General features: G+C 42.1%; 1 protein-coding gene across 3 annotated transcripts in view; it reads left to right on the plus strand.

The window, feature by feature from the left end:
- Positions 1 to 18546, plus strand: part of cxxc5a (CXXC finger protein 5a) — a 49006-nt gene extending 30460 nt beyond the window's left edge. For 2 of the 3 annotated variants that reach the window (XM_049591959.1, XM_049591960.1), the window contains 2 exons: positions 4329 to 5347; positions 17453 to 18546. In XM_049591959.1, the coding sequence (XP_049447916.1) occupies positions 4553 to 5347; positions 17453 to 17497 (840 nt within the window). In that variant the 5' untranslated portion in view covers positions 4329 to 4552 and the 3' untranslated portion in view covers positions 17498 to 18546. The remainder of the gene's footprint in view (positions 1 to 4328; positions 5348 to 17452) is intronic. The other variant, XM_049591961.1, reaches the window with a different exon arrangement.
- The last annotated feature ends 2086 nt before the right edge of the window (positions 18547 to 20632 follow it).

Consider the following 20632-nt stretch of genomic DNA (forward strand, 5'->3'; position numbering starts at 1 on the left):
AACAAACTATTAACAACATTTTCTTGCCATCTCGGAAACGCTTTGCCAATACTGACACGTTTTATTTAGTTTATAGTCAGACAGTTTATAAGTCCGTCTTCCTTTTTTGGGTTGTTTTGCAGTGTAGGCAGTTCTTTCCAACGCTGGAATAGCAACTTTCTCTGCAGGCTGCAGTTGTAAAACAGCCAATGGGAACACTTTATCTCTGAAATGACTGATGATTGGCCAAAGTCTCCCGTCACAGCCAAGATTGTCTAAAGCTTGAAAACCGAGCCAAGTGAAGGTGCAGAAGTCTAGTTTTTTCTCGGTCCACTTGAATTGGAATATGCTCAATGTTTACTATGGGTTATTATGGGATTTTTGTCCAGTGACGCCCAAATGAAACAGCCTACTGCAGCTTTAATGACTGAAGTAGTCAACCTCAAAGTCATGCTTGTCACACTGATGTGTTCAGCTACAATTCCAGTGAAGCTTGTGCTTACATATCTGTCAGATTATTAATATTTTACTGTAGAAACAAAAAGAGTGTGTGTGTGTCACTGGGTTATGTTGATGTTGCTGGGACTGACGCAGTCAACAGTATAAAAAGTATTATGTCACAGGCATACTATTAAGATCATCAACACTTTAAAAGAACAGCAGTCCAGTCGCCCTTTTTTTAAAAACCAGTGGTGTCATCAGCACGTCAGCTGCTGCGAGGCTGGTGAGGTAATAGTTCCCCAGTTGAATAATTATGTTACAGCTGATCAGTGATATTTTTGAAACTGTTTTTATGAGCTGCGATTGCCAACTTTGTAGCCGACTTGAGAGCTCATTTATTCGAGCTATTGATAATGTGCCAGTTCATTAATTATGTGGAAAACTCAAGTCTTTTATCACATTTACTGTATTTAGAGCATTGATGAAGCAGTTGGATTGGAGCGGGATATTCTCCCAGGCCATGATTAATCAAGAAATAGTGCTGTTGTACAAGTAGATACCTAGATTTACTTGACATAGTTGCACAGTTGCTAGAGCTCATTTGAGACGTTATATTGAAACGTTAATAAAAAATTGCTTCTATCAGCATTAATGCATTCATACTGGACCACTAAATACATCATTTCAGGTCCAATATTCCATGAAACCACAAAAAACCCCATGTATCCCTCTGATGATTTGCAGTGCTGTTATGCATTCAACCACAACTGAGCAGAGATGCAGTTAGTTTGAGATGCCTTCGGGAAACCGGACCCTGGTCAGTGCTGTAGTGGGAGAAACTGAAACTATGGGGCTGAGGGGCTGCGGAGCTGGCTCTGGTTCGCTGGCGCCACATCCCCCTGAGCTGGTGAGAATGTGGGGGCTGTGCTCTTGCCTTTGAAGCTTTACCTCCCACTAATTCTGGCCTTCCAATTTCCACACACTGCACAGACACCCCCCTCCATCCTCTTCCCCTCCCTTTCCCTTTGTTTCCCTTATAAGGACTGGCCCGGCCATTTCCTCAGCTTTTCTGTGGGAGGTGGTATGCTTGTTTGTGAACATGGACAGGTCAGGAGAATAGCAGCATAGTTTTTCTTCTCATAGATGAGCAGTCACAGGAATCTTACGCTAAAAGCCGGTGGATGGATGCATCTCTGTCCAGTGGGCAGTCTCCCACTACAAGCCTAGTGAACCCTCTTCATCGGCCCCACCGCTCTATTTGAGCTAATATTTCACCAGATGATATTGCTCCATAGGTTTGGTAATAGGATAGAAAATACTTTCTAGACAATGATAGTACTCAAAAGACTTCCAGAGTTAATGAAAAGAAAACCAACCTTTGTTCTGTCTCTGGGCTTTTGGCTACATTTTCAGCAGATTATTGTGTGAGAGTCTAATATGGGACAGTCAGATATTTATTGTCTCACATATTGTATCACAAGGTTATACACTCAGATCAATGAGCATGTAATTGTTAGTCAATAAACGCAACATTTCTTAAATGACTAACCTGCAGTCAGGACAGTATAATTTATTTATAAAGATGGTCTGAAAGACAACTTACATTTTTTAAAGTGACATTATAACAAAGAAACACTGTTCATTTCACAAATGACTAATTTCATTTCAAAATATAAAATAATCTGACTGAACTCACAGTTCCGTACTCACCTAACACAGACCAATAGGAGACTGAGGTCAAAGAGTTCGCCTGGGTACCATTTCCAAGCAGGAGATAAGGTGACAGATTAAGACAGGAACTTTTCTGTGGGAGAGCGTACACATCTGTAGTTATTGCAGAAACAGTGTGTCTCTTTATGAATATGTTGCACACAAATACCATGTTTCAATAATTGAATATTTCAGCACTGAACAAAAGTCCTAGTATTCCATAAAACAAATACGCATTAGTTTCTAAATTCTGCAGTTTACCAAAGTACTATTTATCCTCGGTGCAACATTATTGATTTGATTTTATTAAACCTAAATAGCAAGGATAGGCTCCGACCTTGTGATTTCTTTTCTTTGCCAACCAATCAGAAAAATTTCAGGGCTCCAAGGTGAGGGGTTTGATTTGTAGGTTGACGTGTCAAGAATTACAGGAAGAATGAAAGTTTTTAGCGTTTTTTTGTGCTTGAATTTGAATTGAACATCAGTTTATCTTGGTTAAAGTTTTCAGCGCTATAAATTAAATTGTAAAGTGGCCCCATCTTTTTTAAATTTTGTAAAACTAAGTGTTTATGTAAGCAATGAGTGTCATCAGCCCCTTTTGTATCAAAACACTACAGGTCCCTCTTCTCTAATGACCTCAAATGTTTGCATAATTTTACATTATGTAATGTTATTATATTAATTATTAGTCAAAGTTTGTGCATATTTTTCAGTCTGGATCAGGATGTTGAGTTTGTCATGTCCACCAAATTAGTGACTTGAATCCTAGGCTGTTAGTTTTCTTCAGGCATTTCATATCTTAAAAGCAGCTATAACCAATTAATTTTTGTGCTTTCAGAAAAACAGCTCTAAACCCATGTACAGTATCTGCTCAGCACCAAACGACAGACAGACAGTTAGCAACTAGAGCTGCAGTAATCAATCAATTAGTTGCCAACCATTAAATTAATCGTCAGCTAATTTGATTAATGATTAATTGGTTTGATTAAGTTTGTTTTTAAAGCAAAAAATGTCAAAATTCTCTGATTTCAGCTTTTTAAATGTGATTTATTTTTTTCTTTACTCCTCTGTGACTGTAAACTGAATATCTATGAGTTGTGGTGGACAAATCAGGACATTTGAGGACATCATGTTGGGCTTTGGGAAACACTGACAGACATTTTTCATCATTTTCTGATATTGTTTAGACCAAACAACCAATTGAGTAATCAAGAAAATTATTGATAGATTAATTGACAATGAAAATAATCGTTGCAGTGACCAGCTAGTAAACATAGCATTTTTCAGCTAAAGAGCCAGATATTTCCCTCAGGAGTTGGTAGCAACCAAAAATGAGGCTAAAACAGAGTGAATATTGGACTTCGCCAGGTGGGCAAAAATGTGACTCCAAATGAATGCTAATGTTGCTCTTTGAAGTTGCCGTGAAACTGAACTTATGGCGTCTTTGGCTTCTGTACTCTGACGCATTTCCCAGTGAAACGGAATATTCATGCGCTGTACATTTACGAGGATTTAAATCAAATCCTTCACATTTGATTTGATCGCTAAAAAGTGGGTGGGCTCAGAGTTTAGCATGATAGAAAGCTCCAGTGGAGTCTGCTGCTGACTTGACTGTTGGCTCCATACACACCTCCCTCACTGTTCAGGAGGAGGTGACGGAGAGATGGAGGAATTCAACCTCCATCACATTGTTTTGGAAATGAAAACAAATTTTTGGCCCACTGATACCTAAACTCACATCTCTTCCTATCTGTCTCCATACTGCTCTCTTAGCTACTACAACCCACAGATGGTGAGGTGCGGCTTTATATGGATGGTGTGGCTAGCTAGTTGCCCAAAGTCTCATTTGATGGGATGAGCTTTTATAAATGCCCCTGAGTGCAAGACAAGTCATCAGACACTTGAAACGGTTTTACCTGGTATTGAAGACAGAGAAATATTTGGCTCAATTAACACAGGATTAAAACTGGGAAAATGGAGCCAGTTTTTTTATTCACTGGGTCTTTAACTGCTTGGTGTGTAAACAAGAGTCTGCTAACAGGTTCGTTACATCATCTTAAATGGTGATGTTCTTAGCAAATCGTCTTGCATTTGCCCCACAACTTAACAGACACCGGAAAATGTTTATTTTGAGTGTTTCAGTGTTTTGTTGAAGTGATCATTGATGAGTAATTTACCTCTCCTCTCTGTGTGTAAAGTTTCCAGATGGCCCATGGAAGAACGTGGATGAGGGCTGAGCTGTAGTGCGGGCAGAAGGCTCCGGGGCCCGCCTGTTGTCGGCTGGCTGATTGGTCCATCGAGGTGAGGCACTTCTCTCACCGGGGCACAGAACGGACCAAGACAAGGTCTTTGCTCCCCCTCCTCGCTCACCCCTGCCCCCTTTCCACCCTCACCCCCAACCCAGGCACGTACGCTCTGGACCATGTCTAGCGGGCTGTCGGAGGGGGGCCGGACAGAGGACCAGGAGCGGAGTAGCTGCAAACAGGACTCTCCTGTTATAGAGCGCAGAAACCGCAGTGGCATCATCAGTGAGCCCCTCAGTAAGAGCCTTAAGAAGTCCCGTACCCTCTCCCAGTACACAGCAGTCCCCTCCGTCACCACCAATGGACACACGGACAATAGTGAGACTAAAAGCCACTCGGCCAAGCCTCAGCCGCCCCCGCAGCCCCAGCCCACTGTCTCCGCACTGACAGCAGCCAAGTTGGACCGGACCCTAGAACAGGTTCTGGAGGGACAGAATGGCCTGCTGCACTTTGCCCAGGCAGCAGCACTGTTAAAGCGGGCCGGTATGGAGCACATGCTTCTGCCTGGGGGCATGGGAGTGGGAGTTGGCGGAGGAGACGCAGGCTCGGGGGCTAGCGACTTGGAGGGTACGTCTGTCACGGACGCCGTAGGTGGTCCTGTTGACTTCCCATATGGAGTAGGGGGTGGTTTCCCCTTCAACCCGGGGCTTTTCATCATGACGCCGGCTGGAGTGTTTCTGGCGGACAGCGCGCTACACATGGCCGGCCTGGCTGAGTACCCGGCGCAGAGCGAGCTGGCCTCTGCGATCAACTCCGGTAAAAAGAAGCGAAAACGTTGCGGCATGTGCCCACCTTGCCGACGGCGGATTAACTGCGAGCAATGCAGCAGCTGCCGAAATCGCAAAACAGGCCACCAGATCTGCAAGTTTCGCAAATGTGAGGAACTGAAGAAGAAGCCCTCTGCTGCTCTGGAGGTAAGTGGGTGGTGGTTATAATGTGCCATTGCATTGTGGGCCATTTTTTAGGGTTCCTCCAAAAAAAAAAAAAAAAAAAAAAGCTGAAAGGAATTGGTTCAATGAGCCACTACAGAGCTACTACAAAGATCTGGGCACATTACCCAAAGTGAGAAATCAGAGAAATAAGCTGTAATTTTGTCTTGTAGGACCCAAAATTTAGTTGATCCACAGTGAAGAACTGTTAAAAAAAAAAAAAACACACTAGCAAGCTCTGCAAACATCACAAACAAGCACAAATAAACAAATAAGATCTCATTCCCCTTTAAGGGAAATAGTACAGGGGGGCTTTTGGTGGGGTGATGTCTCCACAAGCAGGGAAATGACAGGTGGTGAGGAGTGTGGTGGGTATGTGCAGGGTAAGCGTGCACCATGGGGTGCCTTTAATCTGTCCACCATAACCACACAATCACCTTGCCCATATCTTTCAATTGGAAGGCTAATTCACGATCTTAAACTAAAGATTACACAGAGAACGTACTGCTCCCTTCAGTGGAGCAGTTTCTGTTTGGCCACATGTACATTGCGCATATGTTGTAATCCTAAAGAAAAAAAAAGTGTGTGTGTGCGTGTGTGTGTGTGTGTGTGTGTGTGTGTGTGGAGGCAGAGTGGCAGTAATTGTGAATATGTGTACAGTATGTGTTTGTGTGTAAGTGTACATGCGTGGGTATGTTTGTGTATGTGTGTGTGCATGTAATAAGGTCCATCTGGCCACAGAGCTGTCATCTGGAGCACCAGGTGTCAGTGTGGCACATGCCCCCCGCGCCCCCCTCCTCCTCCTCCTCCTTTCTTTGCTGCCGCTGTCCTTCTCTCCTGTGACACTCCTGCTCATCTAAATGGCCCTCCAAACTTCCTGTCTGTTACCTCCGTTACACTCAGTGGCCTAACTAACCCCGGCTGTGATGACAGAACGACCAATCATGAAATCAATTTCAGCAGATGTTCCATCTCAAAGGAAATAAACTTTTTGTGATCAATGGATAATAGTGTCACTTTGGCATTACATAATAAATTGATAGATGTGTAACACAGTGTGAACATGAACCAGTGGAGAGGCCTCTGGTCTAATTGACACAAACTGGATCTGTGCTTCAAACTGCTAATGGCTTTACTTCTTTCTCTTTCTGATGTTGATTGAGGGTGACAGCTTGGCCTCTTGTTTGTGGGCTGAAATGTTGGTTGTTCAATCTCAATGTGCTGACATCGACTATCCGCTGCGAAATGCTCCTTAAATGGGGATGGTTTGGTTATCGCAGAATTTTGAGTGACACAAATTAAAAACACAGTATGCTGTGACATCATTTTGAGTGTAAGATTAGCTCAGTTAATGGATGTTCACGGACCTTCAACATCGACTGATTGATCCATTTCTGCCACAAATTCTGCTCTGTGTCATCTTCTCTGTAACGGTTTAAGGGTTCCTAACATCTAGCCGAAATATCCAGCCAACATGATAAAACAACTACGCATAATCAGGTGTTTGTGCCTGCTCATGCTTAGATATTTTAAAGGCAACATCAACATTTTTGCATGTTTTAACCTGTTTACTGCTACTGAGCCTTTTTGAAAACATACCAAGGTGGTTTTTTAATGCATTTTTTCATCCATGTGAGTTTAATTTCCTTATAAAGACTGTACTGTCAAGAAAAAATGACAGCATAAGCACTTTAAGAAATTGTCAAAAAAACGACACATTTACATTCAACCAACAAAGCTCTCTAGTGGAACTGTGACTCTTGTCCATCAATAGCAAAAGAGCATGTAGGGACAACACATTGTCACTCCCAATGCATCAAATACCAACAGAACAACTTGGTTAGTGGCCCTATGTCAAACTATGACACTTTAGATACCCCTCTTGTGTCAGTTTTAGATGCACAGGAATGGCATGTCGCTTTCTTGTTATTACAGGTATTCTGTCTTTTCAAAATAACCTTTTTTTTAAACAGGAAATGTACAGTTTCCTCTTGTTAAATAGAATCTTTTTTCAAAATAAATATAAACCCAATACAGGTTGGTGAGTACATACTACGTTATGTACTTAAAACAACTCAGTGTTGATTTTTGGTTGCACATGGCACATAAACCACAGTCCTCTGGGGGAAAGTCCTGTGTAACCTCCCACCCTACATGGACGTTCCTGCTCTTTATACTACATCATTTGCCTGTAGCATCAAATAATGATGCCAAAAGGTGCCTCAGTGTGTGGGTATGTGACAGTGAGGACCCTGGTAGGTCATGTGTCGCTGGGTTAACCAAATGTTGGATATAAACACAAGATGTCCTACAGACAATTAACGTTTTCTCATAACCGTGAATCAGTGTCCAGTTTTAAATAAATGCTTATTATTGTAACTATGACAATGAAGGTCCTCTGACTTTAATGTAGCAACTTGAACCCAAACCACGATGTTTCCCTAAATCTAACCAAGTTGCTTTTGTACCTAAATCTATCCGAACCTTGTAACCTCACCATCATAACTACTGTCAACCGCTGTTTCAACCAATGATTTGTAATGGATATGGACTGCACAGACAAATTATGTATTTTGTCGTTTGATTTGGGGGACTTGTTGGCTCGTGGTGGTTATCCATAGACTGATTTACAGGATGTAGACTGTGGCTTTAAACCTGCCAGTGGCAGGTGATGTAATCTGGCATTCTCTCCCTCTTCCAATATCAGTGTGTTACAGTTCAAGCTTACATCCTCCCTGCTGAAAATGCATATTTTGACAAAGACTTGGGTCGTGCAATAAGGCACACCTGCTTGTTCTTTCTGTGGATAGTTGTAAAGATCTAGAAGGAATAACACAATTTGCGAACGCACCTTGGAATAGCCCAGACTCCATCTCACAGGACTCTCATGCCTGATGTTTTTTGACACGACCAGTGGATACGTTCATTTTCAGTGTTGTTAAAGTCACTACTCACATACTTCCATATGTTCTTTATGTTGGCATGGATACATCCACTAGATTGCAGGGCAGAGTCAAAACGTTTCTGACAACAATAAACAAGGTGACGTTCGGGGAGGTCGAAATAATGCACTGTTCACTGATGACAGTATTGTAGACTGCAGTGGTCCACTGCCCCCACAAATTCTGTTGCTAAAACAGTGTTTCGTTCGAATCTGTAAGCTTCCAGGAAACATGCACAAATATGGATGAAATAAATGCAGAGTATTGACCGAAGGCTACGTCCATGTCTGTATATGCATCTAACACTGAGGATAAATGAGCCAGAGACAATTGTAGATGTAGATGTAGATTTCAAAGAATACAAACAACCCATAGCGGCTTTTTTTCCTCATAGCAGAATGATAATGTGTGCTTCCACTACTTTCTGGAACACTAACACAGTGCTGTGGAGACAGGTCTGGCTCTGTAAGACTAGATCATGCCTGGTTTAATTGTTGTCAGAAACATTTTTTCAGGAGTTGTAAGACAGGTGAAAGCACAGATTGATGTTCACAATGATTTATACTTTGTTCTTGGTCACATTTTTCCTACTTTAGATAAGTGGAAACTAATGGCTTCCCACACCACCATGAAGAGAAGACTCAAAAAATTATAAAAGCTAAAAAGTACACGGTGAAATTTGGAGCATTGTTGGCAATAATCAGAAGCATACATGATTTGTATGACAGTGAATAAAAACGCTCAACAACTGTGGCATGGTGTTTCTGATGGTGTGAAGCTGAAAGATTCATATGCTAGTCATCACGTGCCATTAAAACCCCCTGACTTTCTCACAAGTTGAGAATGAGACTGATGTGTCTGAATCCCGGCATGTTGTTTTTCACTGTTGTATTGTTCAGTTGCAAATTAATGAGACGCTTTGTTTGTTTCCGTTGATGATTCACCAAAATGGTGTAATGTGTCAGCTCGCTATGTAGGTGGTACGACTCAATGTCTGCAACAGAAAGGAATTTAATTTTAATTTATGATTTGCAATTGATGTTGTCATGGCAGTTAGCCTAATACCAGTCGTTCACACCAGTGATGCCAAACCCAAGGGGGCTTGAATATTCATGAGTGTTGATGTTGATATAGGTCATCATGCTGCTTGAGACGTCAGTCTGCTGATGTTGCCAGTGGCCACCTCGTATGAAAGAAACTCCAGGGTACCATAAACCTGCCAAGCCTCCAAGTACCATGTATAATAGCAGTCTGATTATTGACTTTAGTAATCGTGTGTCCTATAATTACCTTGCACACATTTTGTACTCCTGACATCTGAAAGTACTCGCTAATTTATTTAATGCGTCTGTCAAGCAATTTCCTTTTTTCAAACCAGAAATGAGAAAGCTAATCTCTGCTTGTAACTTAATTTAACATGTACAGTGTGACAATATTAGACTAATGAATATTCTGTAGTTAAAAGTTTTTGCTTGCTGTGTGGGCAACACTTCTCCACATTACATCATTCCTCATGTCTAAAATCATACTTAAGATTTCAACTAGTCAATTAGAACATGAAGTTTAATGTTTTTCACATGGTCGAAATTTTGACTGTTACACTAAAGTTCATCCATACATCAAGGAGAGATGGATGTGAATATATGAATTATTCTGGTCTCATTAATTGCCAAAACAGCAGCCGCATTGTAGGTGTGCAGCAGAGAAAATGTGACAGTATATGAACAAATATGCAGTGCTTATTTAGAGAGCTAAAAAATTTGTGTAGTGCCACTGATGCACTTATTGTCTCAGGCATGAGTGTGCCATGAGAAAGGCAAGAAATATCCATGCCAAAGTGTGCAGCTTCTGCACATCTACCCACACAGAGAGCATGAATCAACACCTGACAACCCACAGCATGAAATAAAATCTTTGTGACAAGGTAATCCCTATAATATTCCTCTGATGTCACCTTATAAACAGCCTCTTAGTCATGTTCCTTCCAGTTCATTCTGGACATCTTTTTTACATGGTTGACACCATGAAGTTAGTATTTTAGAGGAAAACCTTTACCCCCCAAATGATTATGTGTGTATCAGTTACTCACCCCTTGTTGCGTGGAATATGTGAAGAGAACGTTGGATTTTTTTTTTTTTCCTGTCTCAATGGGAAAAGGAAGAATTGAAAAATTGAAAAGTTCTTGTTGAATTAAAGTCATGGGGTCAGTGTTTAACAACAGCAAAACGATATCAAAACTTCCACATACAATTTCTCACACAGCTTTTCCTGTGTAATCCAAGTCTCATTTATACAGTTGTATGCTTAGTACTTCCCAAACACATTCATTTTCACTAAAACTTTCACTAAATAAAACACTTCGGTATAAATTGTGGAGGCACGCCACGCCGTCCATGCCTAGGACTCTGCACAACTGTTTTAAATGGTAACTTTTTAGTGAAAATGAATGTGTTTGGGAAGTACTAAGCATATGGCTGGATAAGTGAGACTTGGATCATAGTGCTAGAGTTTGTAAATGGATGTTTTGATATAGTTTTGCTGTTGCGGTCCCCTATAACTTCAATTTATCAAATATTTTCTCTGTTTTTGGATTCTTCGTTCACTGGAGACATGCAAAGTAAGCAAAGTTTTCTTCTCAAATTCAACCGAACATGCAACCAAACAAGTGACTAAACCTGTGTGCATTGCAATACAGCTAACAAAATGTAAAATACACCTGGACAGTAATTGCGTTTTACCTCGAAATGAGACCAGTAAGAGGTCTGCAACCTGCTACCTCTTTGCCCCAAACTTGATTTTGTACGCAACCACAGTATCAATGTTTTCCCCCACATACAGAGCTCTGACAGCATTACAGCATTTTCAATTTTCCCTGTTTTTTATTTGTCCTCATGCACTCATACATTTCCCATTAGCAGTCTAGTAGTTGTCTCGAATGGCTTTGTTATTAAGTCAACAGCTCTTGTTCAGCAGGTGATTAGATCAGAGAATAGGGCCTGGGCCGCGCTGTCAGTGAGCGTGATGTCATCAGTACGGGCTAAATGTCAGAGGATGAGATTCATGGTGGTTGTGCTGCGTCAGGAGCGAGCAGATAGTCAGCAGTAAATCCCAAATGTCAATAATGAGTAGATGATGTGACATTGTCAATTTCCCCTCATATATATTTTTATTGTGTTGAAACAAGGCTTCTGTAGGAGAAATTCCTGCTTCCTCTTAATGCATATTCAGTGCGACTCGGGCAGCACCTGTGCCAGAGGAGATCGTCCTGGCTTTCAGAGTCCACAGCGAACCGCAGTGAGCCTCAGCTGTAGCTCAAACAGCCCCTGAGTGTCACGTTCCCCTCCAATCAAAGATAGAGCGGCATGTCCCCGTCTGCTGCGGCTGTTGTACTCAGTGTGCAATCTCTAAAGGGGCATGATGTCTTATTTAACATGTGTCTTGCGGTCAGTTTGTTAGATGGTTCTAACTGTTTTTTGTGTACAAGTAAAAAGACTTTGGCTTTGTTTTCCCGCATTTGCATGGAGGTTTATGTTTGTACGAGCCTGTGAGCGCATACGCGTCGGTACACAAGTGCAGTCCAGCAGCAGCAGTGTGCTTATTTTAAGGGTGTTGACGGTTTCCATTGAAAGCTCATGGCAGCTCAAAGAGGAGCGTAAAATTGGCAAGTGAGGGGGAGTGAGCATGCTGAGGCCTTTGCCACCTCATAGCTCACTGGCTGAAGATGTCTGGATTTATTCTGGGAATGCTACATTTGAGAGAAATAAGTGGGAAGGCAGTTCCTTTCTGCTCTATGTCTGAAAACCCTCCAGTGGTGTCAGTCTCAGCGATGGTTGTTCAACACAGAGGGAAAGAAGGAGAGTCAGGGTTAGGAAGTTGTAATGTATCTTGTTTTTACTTGTATGTCAGTGTACGTTCAGGATGTACTGTAGCGGTGGGCGGATGATGCTTGAAAATATTACACGATAAGACAGGAGCTGAGTTTTTCTCTTTGTCTGCTTATAGAACAATATATTTAGCAATAAAATTCATTGGTTGTGTCAAAGACTTGCTTCTTTGTCATCAGCTAAGCCCGAGCATACTTGTGGTTTACACTGGGGGCCACTTTGCCAGTATCAGACGTTGATATGGGAGTAGCGTATTCCCTCATGGTCTTTCCTGCCTCCCAGACACTGTGCACCAGACAGTCAGGACAGAAGAGGCTCATGCAAACTGACAGGCACGCAGACTGACACCGAGACACATGGATGTGTGGGCAAGTTGCTGGGCAGACAGGGGGACAAGTTGGAGTGGACAGAGGAGCCAGAGGAGGACAGAAAGAAAGAGAGAGAGGAATCCAAGGTGTTGTACTGTAGACTGCCTCCTGGATAACAGTGCACTGAGCAAACAGCCATGTACACTTAAAGAGAGTCAGTGGTATTATTTGTAAAAAGAAGTCCACTAAGTAAGAACCAATTTTGTAATTGTCAACAGACGTCTGTAAAATTTGTTTTTCAGACATCTGTGTTGCATATAACGGTTGTTTTAACAGCATTTCAGACAAATGCAGCCATTCCAATGCTGTTGAAACAACCACTAAATCCAACATATTTGGTTTTCTGTTTCCAGCATTTTAAATGTGACAAGTTACTGTTTTTGTTGCCATATATGACAGTAAATTAAATAGAGCAAATTGGAGACCTTACTGTAGCTGCTCGGATGGACAGAAGGACAAAAGGGGGTATTCGGCATCCTATATGGCTGCCTATGTCACCAATAGGAGGCCCAACACTGTCAAAGACAGAATGATTAACTGATTAATGAAAATAAGTTGCAGGTCAATTGATAAAGACAATTATCTGTTTACACAGTTGACCCGGGCATGTATAATTTGCATACAGGATTATGGGTTGCACTGATGGATCAGATTGTGTGTGTTTATGTTCCGAGATGCATGCATTTGTTCTGTAAGAGAAATCGTATCAGTGTATTTAAATATCAATCACCACTGACCTCTGAAAGGGAGAGCAGGCTTACAAAAATGCTTCACCCCTTCAGCCAGACAAACAAGGAGTGTGTACGCCAGCTGGAAGTCATTGGTGTTTTGATTCAGGTTTACTTTTCTGCTCCTTGTGAGTGGAAGACAGTGTAACATCCCACATGCACTACTACATGTAGAGATGCGTTGCGTTCACTCTGTCAATTTTATTCGTGGTGTCTGTAAGGGAATCCTCACATTTGTTGATGATAAATCCATGTAAACAATAACCAGAAGGCTCTTTGGTGCCCTGGGGTAAAAAAATTGAATTCATGATGGCTTAAAGTGGTTTACAGGAATCTGCATCAGTCACATGTAACAACAGGAGCTGTTCTAAGTTGTGGTGGAGGAGGATGTTAGTTCCTTCTTCTGCTTTTGTTGTATGTGACACACGAATTGTTTGTGTTACGCTAAGACAAATGCACTGGTCTTGTTTGAAGAAACACATCCATCGATTTTAGTGATTGGCCACTTCACACCCGCAGATTCCATCTGTTTGAACCTCTGCAATCAGTGCTGGTGAAGGAAGGCTTTTTCTATTCCTGAACTGCTGCCACTTTTCCATTGATTGCTCATGTTTGATAATGAGGAAAAAACAGCATTTACAGTTCAAGCGAGCAGATTTGTTGTTTTTCTTTTCCCACACATTACGTCATGGTCAGTCCAGCCTTTACCGAGTTTCTGACATCTGTGGCAGTGCCAGATGTTGCTGCCCTCTGACTGTCTTCTCAACAGCTGAGCGCTGCTGCAGAAAGGTCATCACAGAGACGGATGATGGGCCAGCGATATTTAACACAGACTATAAAATAATGTTAGCAATATGTTGGCCTTCAGGTTTGTGGTTCATATTAATATTCATTTGAGCCCCAAATGATTTCCTAAATATGTTTGCGTTTGCTACAACTTTTAGAAATTGATTTGAAGTTGAGGGGCTGATGTGAACTGGCACGCGCATATGTGGGCTATGAACAGCTCTGTGGCATTCAGTGTCTCTGCTGTCAGATTATTCCTGATTGAGTCAATTTAACAAATAAAGCACAGTGTGGGCTATATTTGGCTGAGATCACTGGAGTAATTACCTTGTTTGAAGTCTTTTTACCCGAGCGAAAATGTTTCATTTTTGTCAGCAGGAGTTAACTTTCAAAATGAAAGTAAATGAAACCTGCGGAGCACGAACCCCGCTGTCACTCAGTTTCATGTCCAGATATGAACAATAGCATTCAAAAGAACACTGTACCGCTGATTCAAGGGTAGAGGAATGGTTTAAGTGGGCCTGAAAAGTAATTAGGGCTGGTATTGTTTTTGGTTTCAAACAAACTTCTCCGAACTAATGGCCTATTTGCTTCTGACGCCTTTGTTGAAAAACTCATAATTTCACTGCAGCTGTGCGAGCGAGCGGCGCAACAAGACGCACAAAATTTTGAATCTGATTATGCTCAGGTTATTTTGTCACAAGACTTTCATTAGAATTCTGATTGAATTTCTTTGTCTTCAGAGGGCATGTGAATGTTGTATGACACTAACATGCAGTACATCTTCTGTTTCCTTTTCTGTGTGATAAGTGTGGTTGTATGCGTGCGTGTGTATGATTCCATACTAAAGCCTCTGCTGTAGAGAACTGATGGAAAACTGAATCTGAATCCATCGTGTATGAGAATTTTAGTTTAACAGTCTCACTGTTTGGTGTGATTTCGGGGGTGTATTGTGAGTGTCGGTTAACGTGCCACTGTGTGTGGAGGTGTGTGACTGTACTTGAATACATATTGGTTCGGTGTGAGAGTGTGTGTGGGTGCATAAATGTTTTCCGAGCTCCTCCTGCCTCGCTCCAGGCAGAGCTGGCTAACGGAAGAATCCGTGCTGCTGCAGAATCGAGTTGCACTTTGCAGGACGCCAGCCGCGCTGCAGCTCCAGGGACCACGAGCGCCTCTCTATCTCCTGACTGGCAGGCCGCTGCTGAGCCCTGGAGCTGCATGCATGTGTGCCACTCCTGCTCAGTGCAATCAGAGGCACAGATAACCACAGTGAAAGAGGAGTGAGAGCGGCACAATCATTGATGATGGTGTGGGAGAGCAACGCGTGTGGCGGCTAAATAATAAATGTGGCATATCGGGTTTTGTGTGAAGCCAGGACTAAAGCCCGTTCCTGTTGCTGAGGAGAGAGAGGGGGGCAGCTGCAATGCCAGACAATGTAGGATGTAGAGATTTCACACATTCGACTCATCTAGGAAGAACGTGTGGAACAGAAGTCAATCGATTAGTTGTTTGACATTAATCATTTAAGTCATATATCAACTAAAAATACTAAACATTCACTGTTTCCATCCTTTTAAATGTGGAGATTTTTCACTTTAGTCTGTTGTGTAGCATTGCAGATTGAATATCTTCAGTTTTTGGACTGCTGGTTGGTCAAAACAAGCAATCTAAAGACTCCACCTTGGGCTCTGATAACTTCTGATTATTACATGTCATACATTAAAGGTCCAGTGTGTAGGATTTAGGGGGAAACATTGGCAATGTGTTCTCTTTAGTTTATAATTAACAAGAAAATAATGTTTTTTCATTGTTTTAGAAAGATTGGTGTGTATATACACAGGGAGAGGGTCCTCATCCATGAAGTCAACCATGTTGCACCTCCATGTTTCTACAGAATCCCAGAATGGACAAACCAAACACTGGGTCTACATAGGGCCATTCGCGTTTTCAAATCGGCCACCATAGTTAGCAGCCCCTCTAGGACAAGAACACTAACTTGAAACCATTTTATTCAGTATTTTTACCAGGTTAAATCAGTGGGTCCGTTTGTTTTGCAGAGGAAGAGAGCTCTGATAATTCAGCTACTGGAAAAAAAAACCTCTTGAACATCTGGATCTTAAGTTATCAGAGGAAAAAAGTGAGCACGAATTAGCAGGTGCTAGTCTAGCAGCCTGCGATGAGCCAAACGGCACTGGAGAAACAATGATTCGTAACGTGAAATTGCTTTATTCAGTGTTTTTAATGGTTTTAATCACCTGGTTCGTTTGTTAAGAAGAGGAAGAAACCTCTGATAAGTCAGCTTCTAGTAAAAACCTCTGATTACATGGACAAGAATAACCCCTTCATGAGGCTTATCCTGGTTATCATCATATTCAGCATATGTACACATTCTGGTTTCTTTTAGTTATCCAGCTAGCATATTTGGGTTTCTCATAAACAGAATATGGTGTTTACATGCTTATACACATAACCCAGATACTCCAAAGACCCGATCATGAACAGGTTATTTATGTCCGCGTTACTGCACTCAGTGAATACTGCGGAATTCTAACCGGGAGTCCATGCTTGGCACATGGGAAATGTTTCAGCTGGGTGCCACGAAAACCTACACACCACTCCTTTAAGCCTCTGACAGACTGTGAGATTTAACCGTCTGTTAAGTTTAGTGCGAGCTACACTGTGCGAATTGGATCTAATAAACTGCAGACTGTACGATGACAACACCTATAATCGCAGGCTACGACGTGATGCAATAGCTTCCCAGACTGAGTGTGCAAGCAGGTTGCACAGGGTATCACAGGGTATTCGCCAACTGTAAAGCACACGATGGAGGGTCACATTATCAAACGACCTAAAGTTTTGTGGGCACTATACTGCGGTGTGTGTCTGTGTGTTTGGTAGCTACAACTCTGCTGCTATTTCCTTCCATGCTTTGTCCTTCTTTACGCAATCATGGTAAGAGCTGGAGGACATATCATACAGGCAAGGCTTCCACTGCAACAACTTGACAAGGTTTTCCTCTTTGCTGGAACCCGACACATTTCTCTTTTTCCTTCATGGCGTGTTGATATCCATACCTTTGTTTGGTTTTAGCGCCAGTGAGTAATTTCATGCTGCATTTCTATTGGTTGGTTAAGTCGTGAGATGGAAAATCTTTCACACTGTGTGATGTAGGACCACTGTTTTCGAGCTACGACCAAAGATATCTATCAAGATTTGAAGAAATTGTAGCTTCTCAGTGAAGTCGTAGCTTTAGGGATGTATTTGCAAAGACTTATAAAAATGTGCTGCTTTTCATTAAAAACTCCAACCTCCTCTTCTCTCTCTCTCTCTATCCCTTCCTCTCCCCTCCCTTCCCCTCTTTGTCTTCTGTTTCTCCAAGAAGGTGATGCTTCCTACAGGAGCGGCGTTCCGGTGGTTCCAGTAGGACTCCTCCTCCACTCCCTACCCAAAGCTCTGCCATCAAGTGCAATGCCAACTCCTGGATTGTCTCCGGAACAGACACTGGCTAATAAACAAACAAGCAACAAATAAAATTATAGAAAAAAAGCAACAAAAAAAAACAAAGCAGAAAAAAAAAAAATCAATCGGGTAATGGATGCACCTACTTATTCCTTGAACCAAAAATGAAGCGTAAAGAAAAGCATCTATGGCAACTTTCATTCCCTTTTCTATGTTTCCATTTTGGTACCTTTTGTCCTTTTTCCAGCAGGTTTTTTTCTGTCGCTTAAACATGGAACTGTTCATTGCCAGAAACAGAAATGACGGACTGAGTGTGGACAATCAACTAATTTCTGTGTTTGGTGTTAATGTTGTTCATGTGTGGAAAGATACAGTACTTGTGTAGAGAATGTAAATTTACAGCTATATTTCAAAACTAGTGGCTAATGGCAAACATTATTGTAATTCTTCACCATTTCGTTACTTAAACCCTTTGTCTGTTTTACGATTCTTTTCGTTGAAGGGTCTAGTTTTCAGACAGATTGCCGGTTGTCTTTGAAAGACAAAGAAAATGTATCAAATTGTGACGCTGTCGATTTTGGATTTAAACTAAACTGAAAAAGTCATGTTACTGGGCGGATATCCAGAGACTCTTCACTGGGTTGAAGATGCTGTTCGCCAGAGCTGTCACTACTGTAATCTCCTCAATCAGCCCTCCTCTGCATTTCCAAACTTTTCCTTTCGTGAAACTGGCAGCCTTATGTTACTGTGGCCCTACCGAGCACGTGCCAATACTGCTCAGGGCAATAGCACTAAGAGACAGCACTTGCTCTGAGTCTACCCTACTGAACGCACTGAGACAAGATTACATTTTTTTTTTTTTAATTTGTTTGTTTATTTGTTATATTTTCATGATTTTGTTATGTTGCTGGGTAGCTACAGCTTTTAAAAATAACCAATCTTTGTATTCGTTTAGAAAATTGGACTGGTTTTGTGAATAAAAAGGAATGCATGTATTCGTGTCAAAATTGACAATTCTGATGTTTGTCTACTTGTCTATTTGCATGTTTTGTTTTGTTTTTTTAAAGAAAACAACTGGTTTGACAAGAAGAAGTTTAAATTTTCCATGAATTGAGACAAATGTTCCCTTTTCCTTTTGTAATTGGATGGTGTTGGAAAATTCTCAAAGATCCTGACGCGAGCAGAACTCATTAAAAGTAAATCAGGCGGTGGTATGGATCACCATGATGTCCTTGGTTTGACTGAGATATTTCTCTCACTGCCTATGTAATATCTTCCTATAGTGGAATGACTGATGGAGCCTTGCTATGCTAAAATGTAACCAAAATGATTTAAAAGATGTTTGAATAAGAACAATTCTGATTGCAGTGTTTCTTCAAAATGCATGAAACCTCCTGAAAATCCTCCCAAATGTCTTTTTTTTTTTTTTAATTTTTTATTCCACAATAATTTTCCCTGTTCTCTCAGATCTTTGTGACATTCAGCCTCCGTGACATTTACAGTCAGAAAATCATTAGTAGTCATGGATTACTGATGGGAAGTTTTGTCTTCGGAGCTATTAAGGCTATCGAGAAGACGCCTGGGTAAAGTGTCTGTGTTTAGGGTTGTGTTATGCATACATGGAGAAGAAGGGAGTTTGGATAAAGACATGGATAAGTAAAAGCAGTGCTGATTTAAAAAAACAAAAAAAAAAACCTTTCCAAAATGTGGTCAATCTCACATGGGTCTCAGTGTAATTACTGATTCTAATGCCTCGGGTCTGTGACACTAGAGTGAATTTCCATTTCCTGCTAAGTGATGATTCTCAGTGATTTTTTTTTTCACAGCTCCATAGTCACTCTTTCATATCCAGGTGGGGAGTAGATGCAGATTTCTGCCGCAGCCTTAGTGCTGAGTGTTTTTAATTAGTGAATATCCGCGGTGGAAGGCCCAGTATGGTGGGCTTGTGTACGAGCTCGTGATCAGCTTGGCGAGCGGAGGGTTGGAGAGTGTAGCTATATTCCCAGCTTCCCCCCCGGTGACAGTGCTGGGCTAGTGCCATCGCCATGGCGATGGGGGGAGTGTGTGCGTGATTGTGTGTGTGTGTGTGTGTGTGTGTGTGTGTGTGTGTGTGTGTGTCTGGGGGTTGGGGGGGTGGGGGGGTGGCTCAGGCCTTTCATTATTAATGTGCACCGTGGCGTCCTTACCTCCTCTGAGCCCGCACAGCTCACTGCCTGACCTGCCATCCAAGGGAGAGGGAGTGGGGAGGGGGGACTGAGGAGGCAGAGATAAAGAAAGAGAAGTGAGCCAGAGAGAAAGAAAGAGACAGCACAACTAGTGTATAGAGCGCAAGCACACGACTGGAAAGTAAAAATTCATTCATGTACTTTTATTTCACATTTACACCTGAGACCTAACAAACAAGAGATTAGGATTTTCAGTCCGGGGTGTGGCTGCAGGTGACCATGGCTCCTGCCTGCTGAGGTGTAGCAGCCCAGGGGTCGTCTGTGTGTGTGTGGGGGGGGGCGGCAGGGCGTCAGGTGGTGGCGGTTGTGGTTGTCTTCATGCAGAGGGGTGTACGGCTTGGTGAGCAGGCCTGTCACACTGGGAAAATCCTGGAATCTTATCACCGCCTCACAGACTCTGAGCCGCACTGATCTACTCACCCTCATTGCCAGCAGACATGCCCTTCCCCCCATCCAAATGCCCCTGCACAGGCTGGCCCCTTCTCGGCTCGCTCGCCACCTTCTTCGAACGGGGAGATAGCAGGAACTGATGCAGTCCAATTGTTGAGGAGGGAGGAATGTTGCTCGTAAAATGTGACTAACAGGAAGAAAAAAAAAAAAACACAAGCTTTGCAAGTGAGTACACAGGCCGGAGAGCTGGGGACTCAGTAGCAACCATTGAGGAACACAACGTGGTGTATCAAAGAAAGGTTTTATTGAAGTTGTTACCAGACAACATAGGAGCGTCAGATCTACTGTGTGAAAATACACAAACAGCTGCATGGGCAAAGACCAGACAGTGTGCTGCCCTATTCTTATGAATATAATCTGATACATTTAGATTTGGGGAATTTAAAATGTTATTAGTATCTGGGGCTATCACATTCATTTCTGTG

The sequence above is a fragment of the Epinephelus fuscoguttatus genome, linkage group LG12 (genome assembly GCF_011397635.1).
Source record: "Epinephelus fuscoguttatus linkage group LG12, E.fuscoguttatus.final_Chr_v1".
Classification (NCBI taxonomy): domain Eukaryota; kingdom Metazoa; phylum Chordata; class Actinopteri; order Perciformes; family Serranidae; genus Epinephelus; species Epinephelus fuscoguttatus.